The sequence below is a fragment of the Pleurodeles waltl genome, chromosome 4_2 (genome assembly GCF_031143425.1).
Source record: "Pleurodeles waltl isolate 20211129_DDA chromosome 4_2, aPleWal1.hap1.20221129, whole genome shotgun sequence".
Lineage (NCBI taxonomy): Eukaryota > Metazoa > Chordata > Amphibia > Caudata > Salamandridae > Pleurodeles > Pleurodeles waltl.
The window spans coordinates 672423004-672440827 of record NC_090443.1 but is presented as its reverse complement, the minus strand read 5'-3'; the positions used below and the strand labels follow the sequence as shown (position 1 = coordinate 672440827).

The following is a 17824-nucleotide window of genomic DNA, read 5'->3' as shown; positions in this document are numbered from 1 at the left end:
GAATATGTGTATGAGGAGTTGAAAGAGTGCTCATTTGTAGATAGGGAGCCAGTAGAGGCCTTTGAGGTTTGGGGTGATGTGGGTGCAGGGGCGGGGAGTCTGAATGTCAGTCTGGCAACTGAGTTCTGTAATGACTGGAGTGGTCTAGCAAGATGTGTGTTGATTCCTACATAGAGTATGTTGCAGTAGTTTAACTTACTGAGGATGAGAGCCCAGGTAAAAAGTTATGCGGGTGTTGAAGGGAAGCCATTTGAAAACCTTCTTGAGGATCTTGAGAGTGCATAAACAGGTGGCAAAGACTGCATTCATCTGTCTTATATGTGTTAAGCTTGAGGAAGATAGTTTTCATTCATCTGGTGACTTTGGACGTGCAAGCGATATTTTTCCAGAAAGCGACAGGATGAGCTGGGTGTCGCATCTGTAGGATATAGTGTTGAGTCTGTGGGTGCAAATGAAGCTGGCAACTGAGGCATTGTACAGCATGGGACTGAGCAATGATCCTTTTTGTGCTCCTCAGATGAATTTGGATGTGCAGAGGTGAATGGAGGTAGGCTGACTGACTGGGTACCTGGGGAAAGAGCAGATGCATCGGAGCGCTGGTCTATGAAGGCCACCACCATGGAAGCATTAAATGAGAATGGGGTTGGAAACTGTATAGAAGACGGCAGATAGATTTAGAAGAATGAGGGCAGTGGCATCTCCTTTGTCAATGATCAGTTGGATGTAGGCCAAGGCAGTAATAAGGGCTGTTTCAGTGCTGCTGTTGGGTCTGAAGTCGTATTAAGTGGTGTGAGAAGGTTGTGGTTGTTGAATTGGGCAGCTAGATGAGTGTTTATGATCTTCTCCATGACTTTTGGCTGGAATGGTAGCAGGAAGATGGGCTGGTAGTTGGCAAGTGTTTTAGGTTTCAATGAGAGTTTCTTTATGAGGAGAAGGAGAACTGTGGTGTGTTTACAGGCACCAGAGAAGGTGGCTGTGTTTATAGAGTCATTTAGGATCAGTGTAAGAGCTAAGCTGATAAGGTCCAGCCCTTTTGTGAAAATCTGATAAGAGCAGGGTTCCAATGATGCTTTTGATTGCATGGAAAGTGTGGTTTTGAATGGTGATGGTGGGCCGGGTGGGCAGGGTGGTCCACTGGAAGTGATTGGTTGACAGCTATGAGGGGTCTGTTTGGAGCTTAAAGTTGTCAGAGATGATGGAGATCTTGCTGCTGCAGAAAAAAAGACAACTGGGTGCACAGGTCTTGTGAGGAAGTGACACCGGTGGAGCTTTCTTCAGGAGAGGTGAAATCTTTCAGTATGGTGGAGATTTTCTTGGCCCTGTTAGTGCTGCTTTTGATGCACTCAATGAAGGAGGAGCATTTGTTGGCTCTGATTTTTTTGGTAGTATTGTTTGAGAGCTTATATGTAGTTGCTCGTCAGTATCATCCTGGCTTTGTCTCTATCTGTGTTCTAGCTGCTTGCAGTGGTGCTTGGTGAGTTTCAGCTCTTCTGTGTACCAATGTGCTGGTGGTCTGGTTCTGGTGCCTTTGGTGTTCTTGAATGGGGCAATGGTGTATGCACAGGAGTTGATCCATATGTTGAAGGTGGAGATTTATCTATGAAGGCGGTTGAGGCGTCATGGCCGTTGTGGTGTCAGTGGTGTAAGAGCTCTGATGTCCAGGATTCTTCAGAGATCTCTTTCCAACCCCATCATAAGGGATTGCCATTTATGCAATGGTGAGGGATGGCTATGTTGAAATGAACAAGAGGGTGGTAGAACCAGGGGGGATGGTCTATTGTGATTTTGCTGAAGCTGGTAAGGATGAGGTCCAGTAGGTGCCCAGCTGTGTCAGTGGGACCTTCCAAAGTTTGTCAAGCCCTCTAGGAGGTTGGCTGAGTTGGAGTTGGTGAGGTCATGCAGGTGGGAGTTGAGGTTGCCGAGATGGAGGCAGGTGCTGAAGTCAACTATCAAGAGGCGACAAAGTCCATGTTTGCGCTTCCGAAGCTAGATCTGGGTTAAAGGAGGAGGTTGGAAGACAATATTGCCACTCAGGGTGTGGTTGGCGGTAATGTGGAGTTTGTAGGTCAGATGTTCCATGTTGATGTTAGTGCTAGCCGAGGTAGTGGAGTACTGGATCTGCTCTTTGAAGTTGATGGTGAGTAATCATCTGGGTCTGTTAGTCCTGCCCTGTCTTATGAACTTCCTGTTGGTGGAGGTAGCTGTGTCAATGTTGGGATCCGGTGTGGAAGCCAGCCAGGTTTCTGACGGGGAGAGTAGATCTGGTCTGTGGTTGTGCAGTAGGTCCCAGATTTGGGTGGCATGTTTGGTGAAGGAACAGATGTCGAGGAAGCAGGAAAGGGAGTGGTGGGGAGGGAAGAGGTGGGGGTGGGTGCTCAAGGTCATGCATGAGGTGTGTGTTGTGTGCAGTGCATGAGCAGGGTTGCATGATGGTGAGGGAGGGTGCAGAAGGAGGAGAAGCCTTGTTTGACAGCCAGCAAGGTTCAGCAGAAGCACTGCAAAGCATGCCAGAACAGTACAGAATGAACGAGAAATGATGCCCACAAAAGTGACAAAGATTCAGTGATAAATGCTCAAAAATTGGCAAAGAATAAATGAGAAAAGCATAGAAAAGTGGTAGAGTGTAATAATGAAAAATACACTACAAGAAAAAGAAATAATAATAAATAAATAAAAAATAAAACAAATCGGCAAAGACTGAGAAATGCACAGAAAATAGAAAGGGCGAGAACTGTGCAAGAAAGCAGTGATAATAAAAGAGAAAGGAAACACAAAAAAACATAAAGTGGCAAAGGAGGTCAAAGGGCAAAGAGGCAGACAAAGTGGTAAATCAGGAGGGAACAGGAGAACAAGAGAGTGAAGCTTAAGTGTCGCGAGAGAGAGAGAGAGAGATCGAGCCAGTGAGCATTTTGACAGCTCTGTAGCTGAACCTGAAAGAGCTGGGTCTGGTTTGAAAGCACATATACAGGGCAGGGGCCAGGTGAAGCTGACTGCAAAGGGCATATTTTTTTTTTTTTTTTTTTTTTTTTATCTAGGCTGATACAAACATGTGGTTAACATTTATGGACGATTTATTTTTTGGAAGAAGGTTTACCTGCTGTATTGTTGAGCAGCAATGGGGTTCAATTTTTGTCAAATAAGGTGAAAGATTATTTAATAAAATGGCTACTGTACACAGAACCACATTTTTCCAACCCTAGTGGAGAGGGCATGATTGAAAGTACTGAAAGATGCAATACAGTTAACACTGAAAAACTGCATAGATTGGAGGTACAAGTTGCAAAGACAATGGGGATGTATTGAGTCATGGAAAGCAACATTACTAGATTGCCTCCTTTTTAAATCAAGAGGGGTTGATTAACTAAAACAAAACAGACTCCGGAGAGATTATGTGAAGCTAATGTCAGGCATTGGCCTGTAGATACTATAAGTGAAATAATAAAGGAATTGCATGATAAATAAAACCAGTACTATGTTCTGAAACATAGTGCAGTTTCTCTATCAATGCAGGTTGGGAAGTCGGTCAGGTTAAAAAAAAAAAAAAAAAAACAGCAAAATGCCCAAGCCTTAGAGCAGTTTTTTGATCCAGATTAAGGATAGTAGGGTTGAGAAAGTTAATAGGATTGCTGAGAGCAAGGCGATCAATGGCAGAACTGCAGGGGTGGAAGCTGTGATGTAAACCATAACACAAACCGTACTGCATCTTTGGGTGACAGGGTTTTGGATGGAATTTTGAACAGTGATACCAGGAGTGAACTCTCTGGCATGAATGAAGACATTTATCCTGTTGACAAGGTAGGGTAACATTGTGATTCAAGTGACAATGAAGATTTGAATCCTGAGATGTCAGAGTTACGAAGTGTAAAAGATTGTTCCACCAGACAGTGTTGCTAGCGCAGGTGTATTAATAAAAATTATTAATGAGTGTTCATGCATTCTGAATAATGGGTTTGTGTAGAAAATATTAACGTAGAAAAATAATGCACGCATTTCAAAATGTGATTATGATGAGCGGCCGGCAATGTTCACAAGATGTACTTATTAATATTCTACTACTGTGAAAAGTTGAATATGTTTGTCTAAAGTAGTAGTATGTCATATTAAAGGTTATGCATTATCTCCTAGCTTTATTAATTGTAGGTCTTAACTTAGCGAAGGTCTTGGCCAACTTGCCAGGCCTCATGTCAAAGCTGTATTTCTTAGCGTTTAATAAATGGCTGTCCTAGAGAATTAAACCGTGATTTTCCATTGCATTGTTTAAATGTGCTCATAACTGAAAGTTTCTTATGAGAACCGACTGCTAGAAGATGCTGTTCTTGTTAATGTAACATTTTGTGTGTAATGCGTGTGAGACTGACTTTCTCAGGAGGAGAACAATGGAGATACTGACTGGAGTAGAAGCTGCAACAATATTGATACCTGACAACCCAGGATGATGAGGACATTGCAAGACAACCAATCAACGACATGTGAACGGAGTAATGGTAGAATTCATAGAATTGGCGTTTTCATTTTATTGGACAAAGTGTGAACATGCAATTAATTGACCAATAGAGATTTGGGAAATAGTTAACTGGTTTTGATTTAACAACACTGCACTGAAAAGAAAGCAGCATTTAGCGTTTTCGCCTTAAACATTGCCATAGCTCATTCTTGCATCTTGACAAGAGAGAAGCTTAACTTTACTGCTTAAAGACTTTGCGTTTTCTGAACTTTGATGCTGAATCCTGATGTCTTGCTGATCGACTGATGTCCTGAGGATGAAGACTGACTCTGCTTGCGGATCCATATTGAGGATAGGTATTATGAATTAGAAGATTGATTATCATGCATATTTGCTTTTCCTTTCTAGGTACCAACTGCACTGTTTTGATAGAGATATAGTTAGATGTTTTTCCAAGTTTTTGTTATTAAATTGTTTTGCATGAAGCACAACATGCTGATTCTAATCTGATGTTAGTTGAGGATCCTCACTAATGAAGTCTGCTACTAGGGAAAATTACTTGATGAATTTCTCTGCTGAACTCAAATGAATGTAATCACTTCAACGCAGTTGATTTTGTTATTGATTTCCACCATAAGCTTAGAATGTGTTGTAGTTCAAGCTTTGATTAGATTACGTTTCTACCGCCGTTTTGGACAGCCAGTATTGTTTCTGTATGTGTTTCTTTGATTTTGAGATTAATCTACATAACCTTAGCATTGTTAATAAAGGGAAATAAAATATTCGAACTTTTACTAAAAGGTGTGGCTATTCATGACTGAAAGGTCATGGTTCGTGACAATTACTGACTCCCTTGATTATTACTGTTATTGATTGTTGTTGATTATTGATGTTGTGTATTGGTTATTGATTTGCATGTACTGGAATTATGGTAAGAACATCTTAATTGTGAGTCAAAAGGTTCATCAACCTATTCGCGTCCCCTTTATAAGTTTCCTTACTAAGGTCAGACGCGAGATGGTAGCAGAGGTAATGGTTAGTCTCCTTAAGAGCTTATCATAGACGTCTGGTAAAGAGAGGAAGGTTGTCGCCTTAAGAGCCCATGATAGGTGTCCAGAGATATTAACAGAGGTAAAGGTTCATTATTATTGAGATTTGGATTTTACTTGTCAATGATGCTAATTGGAGAGAAAATGTTCCATTAAGTCCAGAAATGACTTTCCCAGAATCCTGGATCCTGCTCATGGTTGTTTGAGGATGTTCTCGGCGTTCTAGTGACAGTGTGAATGAAGTAGTGCTTGCCCAGCTTATGCAAATCGCAGGTGAATTGTGAGGTTTGCGAGGGTTTAGGGAGTTTGCTTACTCCAACTGAAGTTATAGGAGGGTGCGTACTCCGCAGTGTGAGAGTAGGGAAGTCGAACTTCATATGTGTGTGGCGCTTTGTGCTAAAACATTGTCCATGTGGTTGTTGATGTACAGACCCTGTGTCGTCTAAGACTCCGGAGTATATTGAAAAGTGTATGAGACACTTGCTTTTATGTTGTAATTTGGTTTTAGTAGGTTGATCAGGTGTGGTCGACAAGTCAGAGTGTGAGTCAAAGTGAGTGAAAGAACATTTCTACTGATTTGGCGAGTCCTATGTGCACCAGGATAAAAAAACTGTAAAACTGTAAACTTTGCACTTGTAGAGCGCACTACTCACCGTTAGGGTCTCAAGGTGCTGTACGCATACCACTGTGGAACCCCTCCTGGCCTTTCCCTGTGAGGCGCCCACTCCTGGACAGCCCCAGGGTGAAGCCAGGCATCCAAGCGCTGTGAGGGCCGTTTTGGAGATTAAGCAAGCTATTGCCCAGAGTTGCAGAGTGGGACCCATTAATTAGATTAGGCACTGAGGTGAGAATTATCTGATCCAAGGGAATGGAGCCCAAGACCCACTGAGGTGGGAATTGAACGCTGGTCCTGGGCCAGATCTCTGAATCAGGGTCTGCCGCTCTAACCATTGTGCCACACTTCTCCACCCACTGATCAGTTGGGAGGAAAATTTGCAGGTATAGTTTTGTTTACTAATCTGGGAGACCGAGAAAGAAGGAGTAGCTGTTAGAGCGACAGCCCTCAGTGAAAAATCCGTTAGGTTTCTGAAGCGATTGGGTTAACTTTCCTGTGGTGAACCAGCAGATTTGGTTTTTGATCTGTGCTTGCAATTTTTGCATTAGTTTGTGTGAATCGGAGTTTGGGAGGACAAGCCGCAAGACTTTGTCAGCCGCAGTATATGAGAGTGTGACATAATTGGAGCTGGGCTGGAATAGGGTGGTTAGTGAGAAGGGTCGTGCACGGATTGGCAGCCATCCGCAAAAGGCAAATGGTTGAGAAAGTAGGTGAAAGGAATCTTAGGACTAAAAGTCACTTCTTGATTTGATTTTGAATAACAAAAGTGTTGAAAAGATGACATTTTTCAAAGCTTTAAAGGAGTTCTTTAAGGGGAGATTTGTATATTATGAGTATAGGCGAGGCTACACTGCCAGAAAATACACCAGCTTACATTGTAATGGAAGAGAAGGGTGTTGTGTCATGTCTTTGGCTAAAGCAATGGTGCAAATTGACGGAGAAGGGTAGGAACTTAGCATTTCCTACAAATGGGTCATTCAATTTGAGGGTTTTGGAGCATTTACGGATGGCGCTATATGAATCGAAGCCCCTTCCGAGACCAGCACAGTTTGAGGCATTCGCGATTTGGGAGCTAGTTGCCAGACAGCAACAGCAACAGAAATTTTAGAGGAGAATGAGAAAGGCAGAAAAGACTTTAGCAGAGGCTAGGTGGGACAATGATCAGAGAGTCTGGAGGATGGAGACTGCACGGAATTAAGTTGTTTCCGGCAATTACGCGGGACAATGAGAAGGAAGGAAGGAAGGAAAGATACTAGGAAGATTAACAGAAGTCCGTCCGAGAGTAGGGAGGCTAGATAGAAGGTACAGTGGAGGAAGAATCAGATGATGATGATTTCATTACACAGCTATTGAGAAATTGCCCACCACCATATACAGCACATGAGAGTGGTCGAAGTACCAGTGCTGATCAGACTGCTCCGACACAAGTTAATGGGACAAGGAGTCTGATGCAGGTTAATGCTACCCTGACACAAAATGCGATGCAGAGTGATCTTAATGTTCCTACTACTCTGTAGTGCAAAATCAGGTGCATCCGCTACAGGTTCCGAGAATTTATCCTGATGTGCCTATTATGGAAACAACTTTGAACTTAATGGTGCCTACGGAACAGGTTTTCCAGAGACCGATATTTTTTGCAGACAGAACCAGCTCCACCTTTACTGCCCCAAGCGCAGCCACAGGTAATGCCAGGATTCACTCCAGTAACAGAGAGGGTCACAGTCAGATATGACTCCAATGATGAATCAGAATATGGGAATTAATCTCTCACAAAGCGTATGTGCCAGACCAACCTCAGATGCTATATCACTACCTATTACTGTTGGTCCACCTTCATAGAAACAATCTACTGTAGGTGAACAGGGAGCAATGTCCCAGAGTATAATGAGGGGAGGTCATAATGAAGATGATTGAATAGTCTCTCCTGTAAGACAGACTTTTGATGGATCACGATCATTGTTAGACCTTAGTCCATTTGTAGCACTTCCAGATACTATGGCAGGATCAAACGTTAGCTAGAGTTTGAAGTTGTTGGCACAGCAGACCCCGAATGCAGTTGCACAGCAGGTGCCGCCAGTCGAAGCAAGTAACATTTCATTGCAAGGATTGACAACTCAGCAGTTGACTGAATGTTTATACAAGCTGAATACCCCGCAGAGTGCTCCTAAGGGAGAGGAGTATTTGAATTATTCCAGGTTAAGCATGGAAGCGGGTGAACTCATTGAGGAAACTATGGGGGTGAACAGTTAGAATCCTACACAGAGGCAGAGTTAAGGTATTTGTGCCCGAAGATTACGAGGGAAGTGAGCAATGTGCATCAGAAACTAGCAGACTTGGCAGAGAAGTATGGCATAGAAATAGAGAAAACAAAGCATTTGAAAAGGAGTTACAGATTAGATTTTGAGGCAAAAGATTTTGAACACATGAGATCTGCCGGAATGAAGGCACACCTTAAGGAAATGCTTCAAAGTGCCAAGACCTGGGGAGCATTAGACAAATGGGAAGGCAGATGGGTAAAGAAAAGAGACAAAAGAAAAAGGGATTCTGTGGCGCGGACAACAAATGTGCAGCAGGATAAAGATCCAGTCACAATTTTACCAATCAGGGAGATTCCAGGAGGGAACTTTGTTCATGTCCTTTGGAGCAGAAGTGACATTCTATTGTTTACAAATGGATTATCCAAAATTGAGAGAGAAGCCAGAAGAATGGTATCACCAGACAGACAGGTTTGTGAAACTTGCTAGGAGCCTGTGGGAGGACTTGAACACATTACTTGAGATACTGGTTCCAGCTGATCTGTGGATCGAGTGTAAGAGGAGTGAGTGTAGATTGGCCAACAAGCGAACCAGAGTGAGACAAAAATACAGGTGAACCATCTCCTGAGGTAATGAAATATTACTATAAGGTGATTGAATTTTTGAAAAACGACAATTTCACCCAAGAATATTGATTGGCAGAGGATTGACAGGACAGCTCAGGAGGCAAAGGAGTCGAAACATGCATATTATGAGAGACAGTTGCAGGCGTTTAAGCATTAGTGGTCCAGAGACAATTGAGGCAAAATACATGATTCATTTTGTGTTCAGATTTGTGGAAGGATCGAGACCTGAAATCAGCCAGACGATTAAGAGTCATATGATTTGCTGGCAAGCAAAGCTGATTGATGAGGTATTGCAGTATGCAAAACACTGTGGTGATGAAATTGAGTTGAAGCAGAAAAAGTTGAAAGAGAAAGCGTTGGTGATGCAGATTAAGGCAGCTCAAACAGGAATGAAAGGACATTTTCCGCAACAGTTACTGCAGCAGCAGGGAATCATGATGTTTCAGCCCCAGATGCGAGCCAGAGGTCATGTGAATCGTCGTCCAGACTTGGGTACTGTAGGGGTTTAGAATGATGTGCAGGGAATGAAGAAATTATTGCCATCTCACGTTTGCGGAGCCGTTGAACATTGGAAATGGGAGTGTCCAATCATGCTGCAGGAAGGTGTCATTCAGCAAAGTAATGACATCAATTCATTTCAGAACATGAGAGGGCCCAGAGTGAGAGGTCCTAATCCAAATTTTCAGAATAATGTGAATCAAGTGCAGAATTTTCAACCCATCCAGCAGGTGCAAATGCCACGTGTACAAATGACACCGTTGCAGCCAATGCAAAAGTAGATTCCCATGGTACCTAGACAGCAAATTCAAATACCCCAAAGGAACAGCAACAGATAATGCTTTCTCAACAGGTCACAGGTCAGAGGCTTAACCAAAGTAATAACACAGTGCACCAATTTCCGTTCTAAAGTCAGAATGGAATAAATGATTATTGATGAGGACAGTTCAGGTGAGGAGCCGTGTGTGCTTCCAACTTCCTTAGAAGCAGATCTAAGAGGTCCCTTTGTGAAGGGAAAGGTTATGGGTTACAGAGTTTCATTCTTGGTTGACACAGGAGCTACACGTTCAACAGTGAGGAGCGCAGAAGTTCCAAACTTGCCCCTTTCAGGTAGACCAGTTCAGATTGTAGAGGTAGTGAACCAGTATTTGACTAACCCAATTACAGAACCAGTTCAGGTTAAAATTGGCAACTGTCAGGGATTGCAAAAATGTGTAGACTGCGATTCATGTCCGGTATCCCTACTGGGAAGAGACTTGCTGTGTAAATCGAAATGTTTGATTACTTGTTAAAATTATGGAATTGAGATTCAGATGAATAGTGATGATGAAGATGACCAAGCCCCAGAGACAGAAGGTGAAACTACAAATGAGGAGTACCCTCTGATTGAATTTTTCCCCTGATGTTCACAGTGAAAGAGCTTCATCGGGATTTGCAGGGAACGGTTAAAGAGAAAGTGTGGGATTTGACAGGAACAGAAGTAAGTCCGATAAAAGGGAGTTGAGCTAGTTAAAGTTACTGTGAAGTCGAATGCAGTTTTTCCTCAACTTTCGCAGTACCACATGCTGCAAGATGTCCATAGGAAGGTTGCCCAGATAATTGCAGACTTTGTAAAGCAAGGAGTTTTGAATTAAGTATTGAGCAGTCCATATAATTCACCAATAATGGGTTTGCAAAAGCCCTGTGAGAAAGTTTGAATGGTCCAGGACTTGAGAAAAGTAAATGACATTGTTGTCAAATGTTGTCCCATGGTGCAAAATCCAGCTGTGATAATGTTTCAGATTTCATGCGATGCCGAGTGGTTCACTGTCATTGATTTGTCACAATCCTTCTTTTCTGTGCCTCTTCATGAGGATAGTCAATTTCTCTTTTGTTTCAAATTTCTGGATGAGTTTACTGCTGGGGCAGAATTCCTCAAGAGTTTTCAGAGTCACCTTCCATATTCAATCAGATCCTGAAAAATAATTTGGAGTCGTCGGAATTGCCTTGACAATCGACCTTGGTGCAGTACATTGATAACTTGCTGATTGTGTCTAAAACAAGGGACAAGTGCAAGTATGAAATGATTGCCTTACTGAACCATTTGGGAATGAATGGTCACAAAGTGTCTCCGCTTAAACTTAAATTGCACTACTGTCAAAAAGTAGTGAAATACTTGGGTCACCAGATTGAGAAGGGTTCAAGAAAGAGATCCAGAGAAAGAATTACAGCCATATTACAGATAAATCCCCCGACCACACAGAGAGATGTCAGGATGTTTGAGATGTTTTTAGGCTATTGTCGCAATTGTATTCCAAATTGTTCAGTCATTTCTAACCCATTGCAGAAGCTGACTCATAAGGAAGTCACTGACCCTGTAGTGTTAGACCAGGCTGGAATGAAAGCGTTCACTGAATTGAGAGAGAGTCTTTGCAAGGCTCCAGCTTTGGGTATGCCTGATTACACAAAATCTTTCACATTGTTTTGTCATGAGCGTGATGCATGTTCTTTGTCTGTCTTGACACAGGTCCATGGAGGTGTAAATCGCCTAGTAGCATATTGTTCAGCTACTTTGGACCCAGTTGCAGCAGCCTTACCAGGTTGTTTGCGTGCCGTTGCAGCAGTTGGCCAAAGCCTTACACAGTGTGAAGGCACTGTGATGGGACATCCCCGGACTGTAATGGTCCCTCACTCTACTTACAAGGACGAAAACCCAATATTCGACTGGTGCGAGGCTGACCAGATATTAAACGAGTGTTCTTGGGTCACCAAATGTGTCATTAAAAAGATGTACACTGCTGAACCCGGCAACCTTACTCCCAAATGATAATGTTGAAATTGAACGAGTGGAAGATGTTGAGCATGATTGTCTTGAAGTAACTGACTTGTGCACAAAACCGAGACCTGAAATTAGAGATACCCAATTGGAAGAAATTATCTTTGTTGATGGTTCTTGTCTGAGAGACAATGCACAGACACAGAGCAGGATATGATGTGTGCACAATTACTGGTACCTGGGAAGCTGCTTGGCTTAGAGAAGAAACTGACTTTTAAGGCACTGCAGCCTTTATTCTCTTTCTCACCAATCACAGAGGCAGATCTACTACTAACTCTAGCCAAGGTGAAACCCTCTAACCATCTTTACACCACTCCAGAATTCATAGGCAAATTCCTACTTGATCTGCTTCTACCCATTTGGCCAACCCTGTTTAACTCAGCCCTGTATCAGGGCACGTTCCCAGAATGTCTAAAAAGAGGTTACATTTCTCCTCTTCTAAAAAAAAAAAAATTCTCTGGTCCCTGACGACTTCAACAGCATCCACCCAGTATCCAACCTGCCTTTCCTAGGCAAGTTGACTGAAAGTTGCATAGCCTCCCAACTGTCAACTCACATTCATGACAACAATCTCCTTGACTCTGGATCAATCAGACCCACATCACTGAGTCTGCAGTTCTACAGACTGTGAACAAAGCCCTCTGCATCCTCGACACACTTTCTACTTGTGCTCCTATACCTATCCTCTGGGTTTGACACAGTCAACTACCAGGCTTGGTTTAGACACCCTGAAGCATCGAATGGGTATTGATGGTGTGGTCCTTAACCTCACATCTAGCAAACAGCTCCTAAATAGATACAAATTGGGAACAACCAGTGCTTTAAATGGGCCGGTACTCTCCGGTACTGAGTACCGGCACTTTTTTATTTTGAGAGGGAGAGTACCGGCATATCTCAAGACAAACGTAATACTTTTAATTGGAGAGTACCGGCACTTCTCAGAAACAAGCAGGTACTCTAATACAGAGTACCTGCACTTCTATTTTTCCATTTAAAGCACTGGGAACGACCACACAGACCAAGTCAGCCTGCAACAAGGGGCACCCCAAAGTTCAATTATCTCAGCAACCCTCTTCAACCTCTACCTTGAATCTCTTTGCATGATCCTCAGGAGTCCTCTTCCACCTACACACCAACAATACCAAAATCTACCTGAAGGTCCCATGCCCAGAAGATTTCACAGCCCCCCCCCCCCCCCCCATGTAACTGCCTCAATAGAATTCAAGCTTGGGTGGCAAACAACCACCTCAATCTAAACCATGGATGTAAAATCAAAATTTATTCTTAGCTCTCCAAAGAAAGCCAACACTTCAATCCAAGGTTCTATGGACCTTTTTCACAGACATTTGCAGCGACCCCTCCATCATTCAGAATGTCACATATCTTGGATTACCCCTTAGCATATCTTGCCCTCCAGAGCCATATCTCCTCCATGGCTAAGAGTGCCCATTCCAACTACGACTGCTTTAAGAAATCAGGAACCTCATCCCAGCACAATACCTTAAATATGTTGTCCAAGAGCATGTGCTTCCAGACCCAACTACCAAATTACACTCCTTTCTGGCATTCACAGTTTCCACCTAGGTCCACTCAGAGCAGTCCTACATGCATCAGCCCATTTCATGACAGGACACAAGAAATATGATCACATCTTCCCATTCTACCCTCTCTTCAGTGGCTTCCCATAGAGGAGAAAGCCCCATTTTTAACTGGCAGTAGCACTCATAAAGCTCTTAACTCATCTTTACCCGCATACCTCTCCGATAAACTAAAAATCGGAGACACCAATCAAGATTAAAGAAATGCTTTTCCTCAAATCACCCCACCTTTAAGCACAAGTGATACATAAACCAATCAGTCCCCAGAAGCACCAAACCTCAGTTCAAAAAAGGAATCAAAGCTCTTCTCTTTGAACGACTCGTGATCAAAACTGATTCCACCTCCTCACGCTCTCTCCAGTCGCACAACATCAACCTGCAGGATCTATTAATGATCATCAAGGGGTACAGTATCTCCAACTTTTCATTGCTATGTCTGTGATATGGTTATGTGTGACGCACTCTACTTTCCAGAAGAGGCTATCCCGGCGTTCACTCCATCTTTAATGTATATTTTCCATTTGTTATTGATATGTTCTGGGTTTATTGTGAAGTGCTGTGATGCCTCTGAGCCATGTCTGCGCTATTCAAAAATTACAAAAATAAACCTGGGGATCGCCGACGCTGTACGCTACTGGCACGCTATGCAATAGGACATTATTGCTGACACAGGAGGTTTTCGGTTCTAAGACGGAGAAAATAGTGGGGTAGCAATACATTTACTACAATGACAGGTCAGCACCCAAGAATGCCTACGCTCCCATAGCACATTGATCCGTCTACACTCACGTAATATGGCCGCCGCCGGCTGCAGACTTAATTCATGGACAAGGCTTGAGGCAATTATAAAGACAGAAGCGTAGTTTTAAGAATTACATTTTAACAGGTCTCACCTCTACATCGTGTCCTCGGCATAGGTTAACCAGACAGAATGACAAAACTATAACGGTAGCAAACGGGGCCAGAGAAGAGTTGAGAAAGCATAATCCCATGTTCCCTGGCTAAAGAGCTTCCGCATATATGTATCAGTCACGTGATCTGTCAAACCCTTGCTTTATTTGCAAATCAGGTACACCCTCAAGGAGCCACAGACTCTGATTGGCTCAGAGTAAGCTTGCAACTATTGGCTACTGCTCAACATGGGCGGAGCCTCGATAGCATGCGTCTCGCTGCAGAATTCATCAATCCCCGTTAATGTGTTAGACTCCTTTTACTTTGGTGTTTGTCTTTAGAGACACTGTTGACCGTATTGTTCAATTGTGGATCGTAAATAAACACCGTTTTGGGTAACACGAAACAGAAAAAGCGTGCCAAAAATGAAACGTTGACACGGGAGATGAAATGGAGACCTGGAGAGAGTTAGGGTGAGACAAGATGACTGTGTCATTGGAGCAAAACTTTTCCAGTTCTGTGGGTTTACTTTTACCTATCAGTGTATTATGAGGCTTGCAGTTGTTAACGCGTCCCTCTATAACTTATTACACATTAGGACTCGTTTTAGACCAATTAATCTTTTGACCCAGTTTAGAGACACCTTAGGACGAGATAGCTAATCAGCTTGTCAATCAATACGTCAATAATGTCATCAATATTTATCACAGCCATGCATTTCACTTTAGTCAATGACATTTAATTAATTCAAGACAACACCATGACTTTTCAGTCATGAATAACCACACCAGTTTAGTATAATTTCATAATATTAATTCCCTATTAGTTACAATACTACTAGCAGATTTATTAATCTCAAAACCAATAAGCACAATAGCATAGTCACGATATGGCAACTCTGATAAGACTTTATCAAAGCAAGAATAACAAACATCAGAACATAGCACGGCGTGAACATAAACTATCTTTAGCAGAGTATCGTCAACAAAGCATTGGTTCAGTCATTTGTCTATTTGCATCAGTCTAGTGAACCCCTCAACTAACCTCAAATTAGCATTGGCATGTTGGGCTTCATGCAAAACAATTTAGCAACACAAATTTGGAAAACATCTAGCTATGGTCTCTGTCAAAAGAAAAGCAGTTGGTACCTAGAAAGTAAAAGCAATAGTTACCCTCCAAAGTTTGGGTCAGCACTCAGGTTCGGTCTCCGTCTTCAGGACATCAGTTGATTCGCCATCAGTCAGGAATTCAGCTCAGGCAGGAAGGGCAAAGGGCACTTCCCTCATAAGGAGGTAAGGTGTGAATGGGCAATCTAAGGACAACTATGGTTCTAGATAAGTCAGCCAGTCACTTATAAAAGTGACAAAGTTTCTGGATCAAAAATATAGCATCAGCATCTCCCCCTCACCTAGTCTCCTATTCCCTAATTATAAACCACTTCCTGGTGACAGGGGTTTTTATCCCCTTTTCGTTGTATATTCCCCTAAAATCTGGTTGGACAAAGGTTGCACCTCACTATCTTTAACCAATTAAAAAACATATTATGTCATTAAATCTTTCACCCCGCATTAGTTCACAGGCAGCTTATTGGTCCATATGATTGACGTCTTCAGAGGTAGAATGTCCGGTATGATTCATCCTTTTGTAATTCTTTGCGCATCTTTGGTCAGTAGCTCCATTGTCTGTACCGGTTTGGTCGATCTTGTATTCAATATTTGTCTACACTGTTGCATTTAGCTAGTACATTTCTACAAGCAATATGAATTTTCAAGAGAACGGACCTACTATAGTTACATCCAGCTTCTAGTTTGAAGAAAACAAGAGGTCATGTCCTTTAGCAAGTCAGCACATTGCACATTAGGAAAAATACATTTAATATGAGAGCCAGGCAGCTAGGCTTCGGCTCATGCTAACTTAAGGCCTACAAGATTTATTAGCAAAACTTTAATAACATAATCATTAATAATTAGTATAAAACTACTTAAAGGCAATAATTCATAGACATTAGTCATTTTCATTAGTCCACGTATATATTGGCAGCCACTCCCCGTGGTCACATTTCAAATGCACGTTTTGGCAAAACATGCTAATATATTTTCTATGCGGCATTATCATACATTAGTTCATAAACATTTCATGTTAATACAGATTATATAAGCTAAGATCTCTCACAGTGAAATAGATGGACACTCACATAAATATATATGGGATTCCGCCTAAAATATATTAGTGTGCATAACGTCACATGTCAGGTCTATAATTGACACACCAGATTAACCAGAGAGATGTAGACTCGCCATACAAACCCCTGTCGGTATCTAAGCTGCATAGTGTAGGGAGGGGCCAAGTGTAAAGAAACGAGTCACACAAACATTTTTTAAAATAGAGGGAGATGAATGTAGTCAGCAAGGACTAGTGAGTAAACTGAACGATCTGCCAGGAAACGAGACACAGCAGTGCACCAATCCTGAAAAAGAAGTGAGGGAACTTACCAAGCTAGGCAGTATTCACGTGACATCATGGCATGTGACATGTCAATGTGTGACATCATGGCACGTAACATCACACATTGTATCACAGGATGTGAAACCACAAGAAGTGACATCAGATCTTAAGAACCCATACATCTGTTTGACAGGTCTATCATGAGTGTATTTGAGCGCATTACAATAACACATTAGATTTTGTGTCGGGGATGTGGAAAAAGTGACGCAACCCAGACACAAAAGCTAGGCCTCAACTTATACATTTATTTTTTAGAACCCTGCCACAAAAAAATTGGCAACAAGGAAACACATGGCAACAAATCTTTCTGCTTAATTGGTTGCAAAGTCTGCATTTTAAAATATCCTATGGGGTTAAGACACCTGCTGCAGAGATATTTGTGTGCCCGGTAAATCATCTGTGATGTAAAGTGCTCTGACACCCTGCATTTGAATGAGTAGCATTATACCGCTATAAAAGAAATATAACTAAAAAATACTGGCATTTAAATTGTTGTTTGCGTAAATATTGGGACAGACCAATACATCTGACATTCTTGAAGTGCATCCATATGTCTTATATACAGGGACCGAACAAAGTCAAAAGTATGCCTCTCGTAACAACTTGTGAAGTAAAAAGCTGTGTGCCTTTGTTTCCCCTCCGTTGCATTTAGATGTGAGGCTCTTGATCGCTCCCAGCCAGGATACTTTAACAAAAGGATGCCTGATTGGCTCCTTAACTTCGGCCTTTGTTATGGGTACAGCTGAAATCTGATAAGCCGCCTCCCGGTCTTAACATTGCTGCTCGTAAGGAAAGCAGACAATGCGCAGGCGGTGCTGAATGTGTACCTGTGTCTAAAAATTACACCGGGACAAGTTTAACCTATTTTTGTGGGGCCCAACCTCTTAGCATTGTAGACAGTGAAAGTGAGTAGACACCCTCTACCCATGTCTATCCTTGACTCATGCCCCGAGAAACACTACAAAAACATTGACATTGAATAAAATATGGTGTCCCATGAATAAAATATGGAAGTGGCACCCAATACG

The 17824-nt window shown here is 42.3% G+C and overlaps 1 protein-coding gene across 1 annotated transcript in view; it reads right to left on the bottom strand.

Moving 5' to 3' along the window:
* Positions 1-14443, bottom strand: part of PIGK (phosphatidylinositol glycan anchor biosynthesis class K) — a 452024-nt gene extending 437581 nt beyond the window's left edge. The window contains exon 1 of the mRNA XM_069232253.1: positions 14294-14443. Within this exon, the coding sequence (XP_069088354.1) occupies positions 14294-14392 (99 nt within the window). The 5' untranslated portion in view covers positions 14393-14443. The remainder of the gene's footprint in view (positions 1-14293) is intronic.
* Between the last annotated feature and the right edge of the window lie 3381 nt (positions 14444-17824).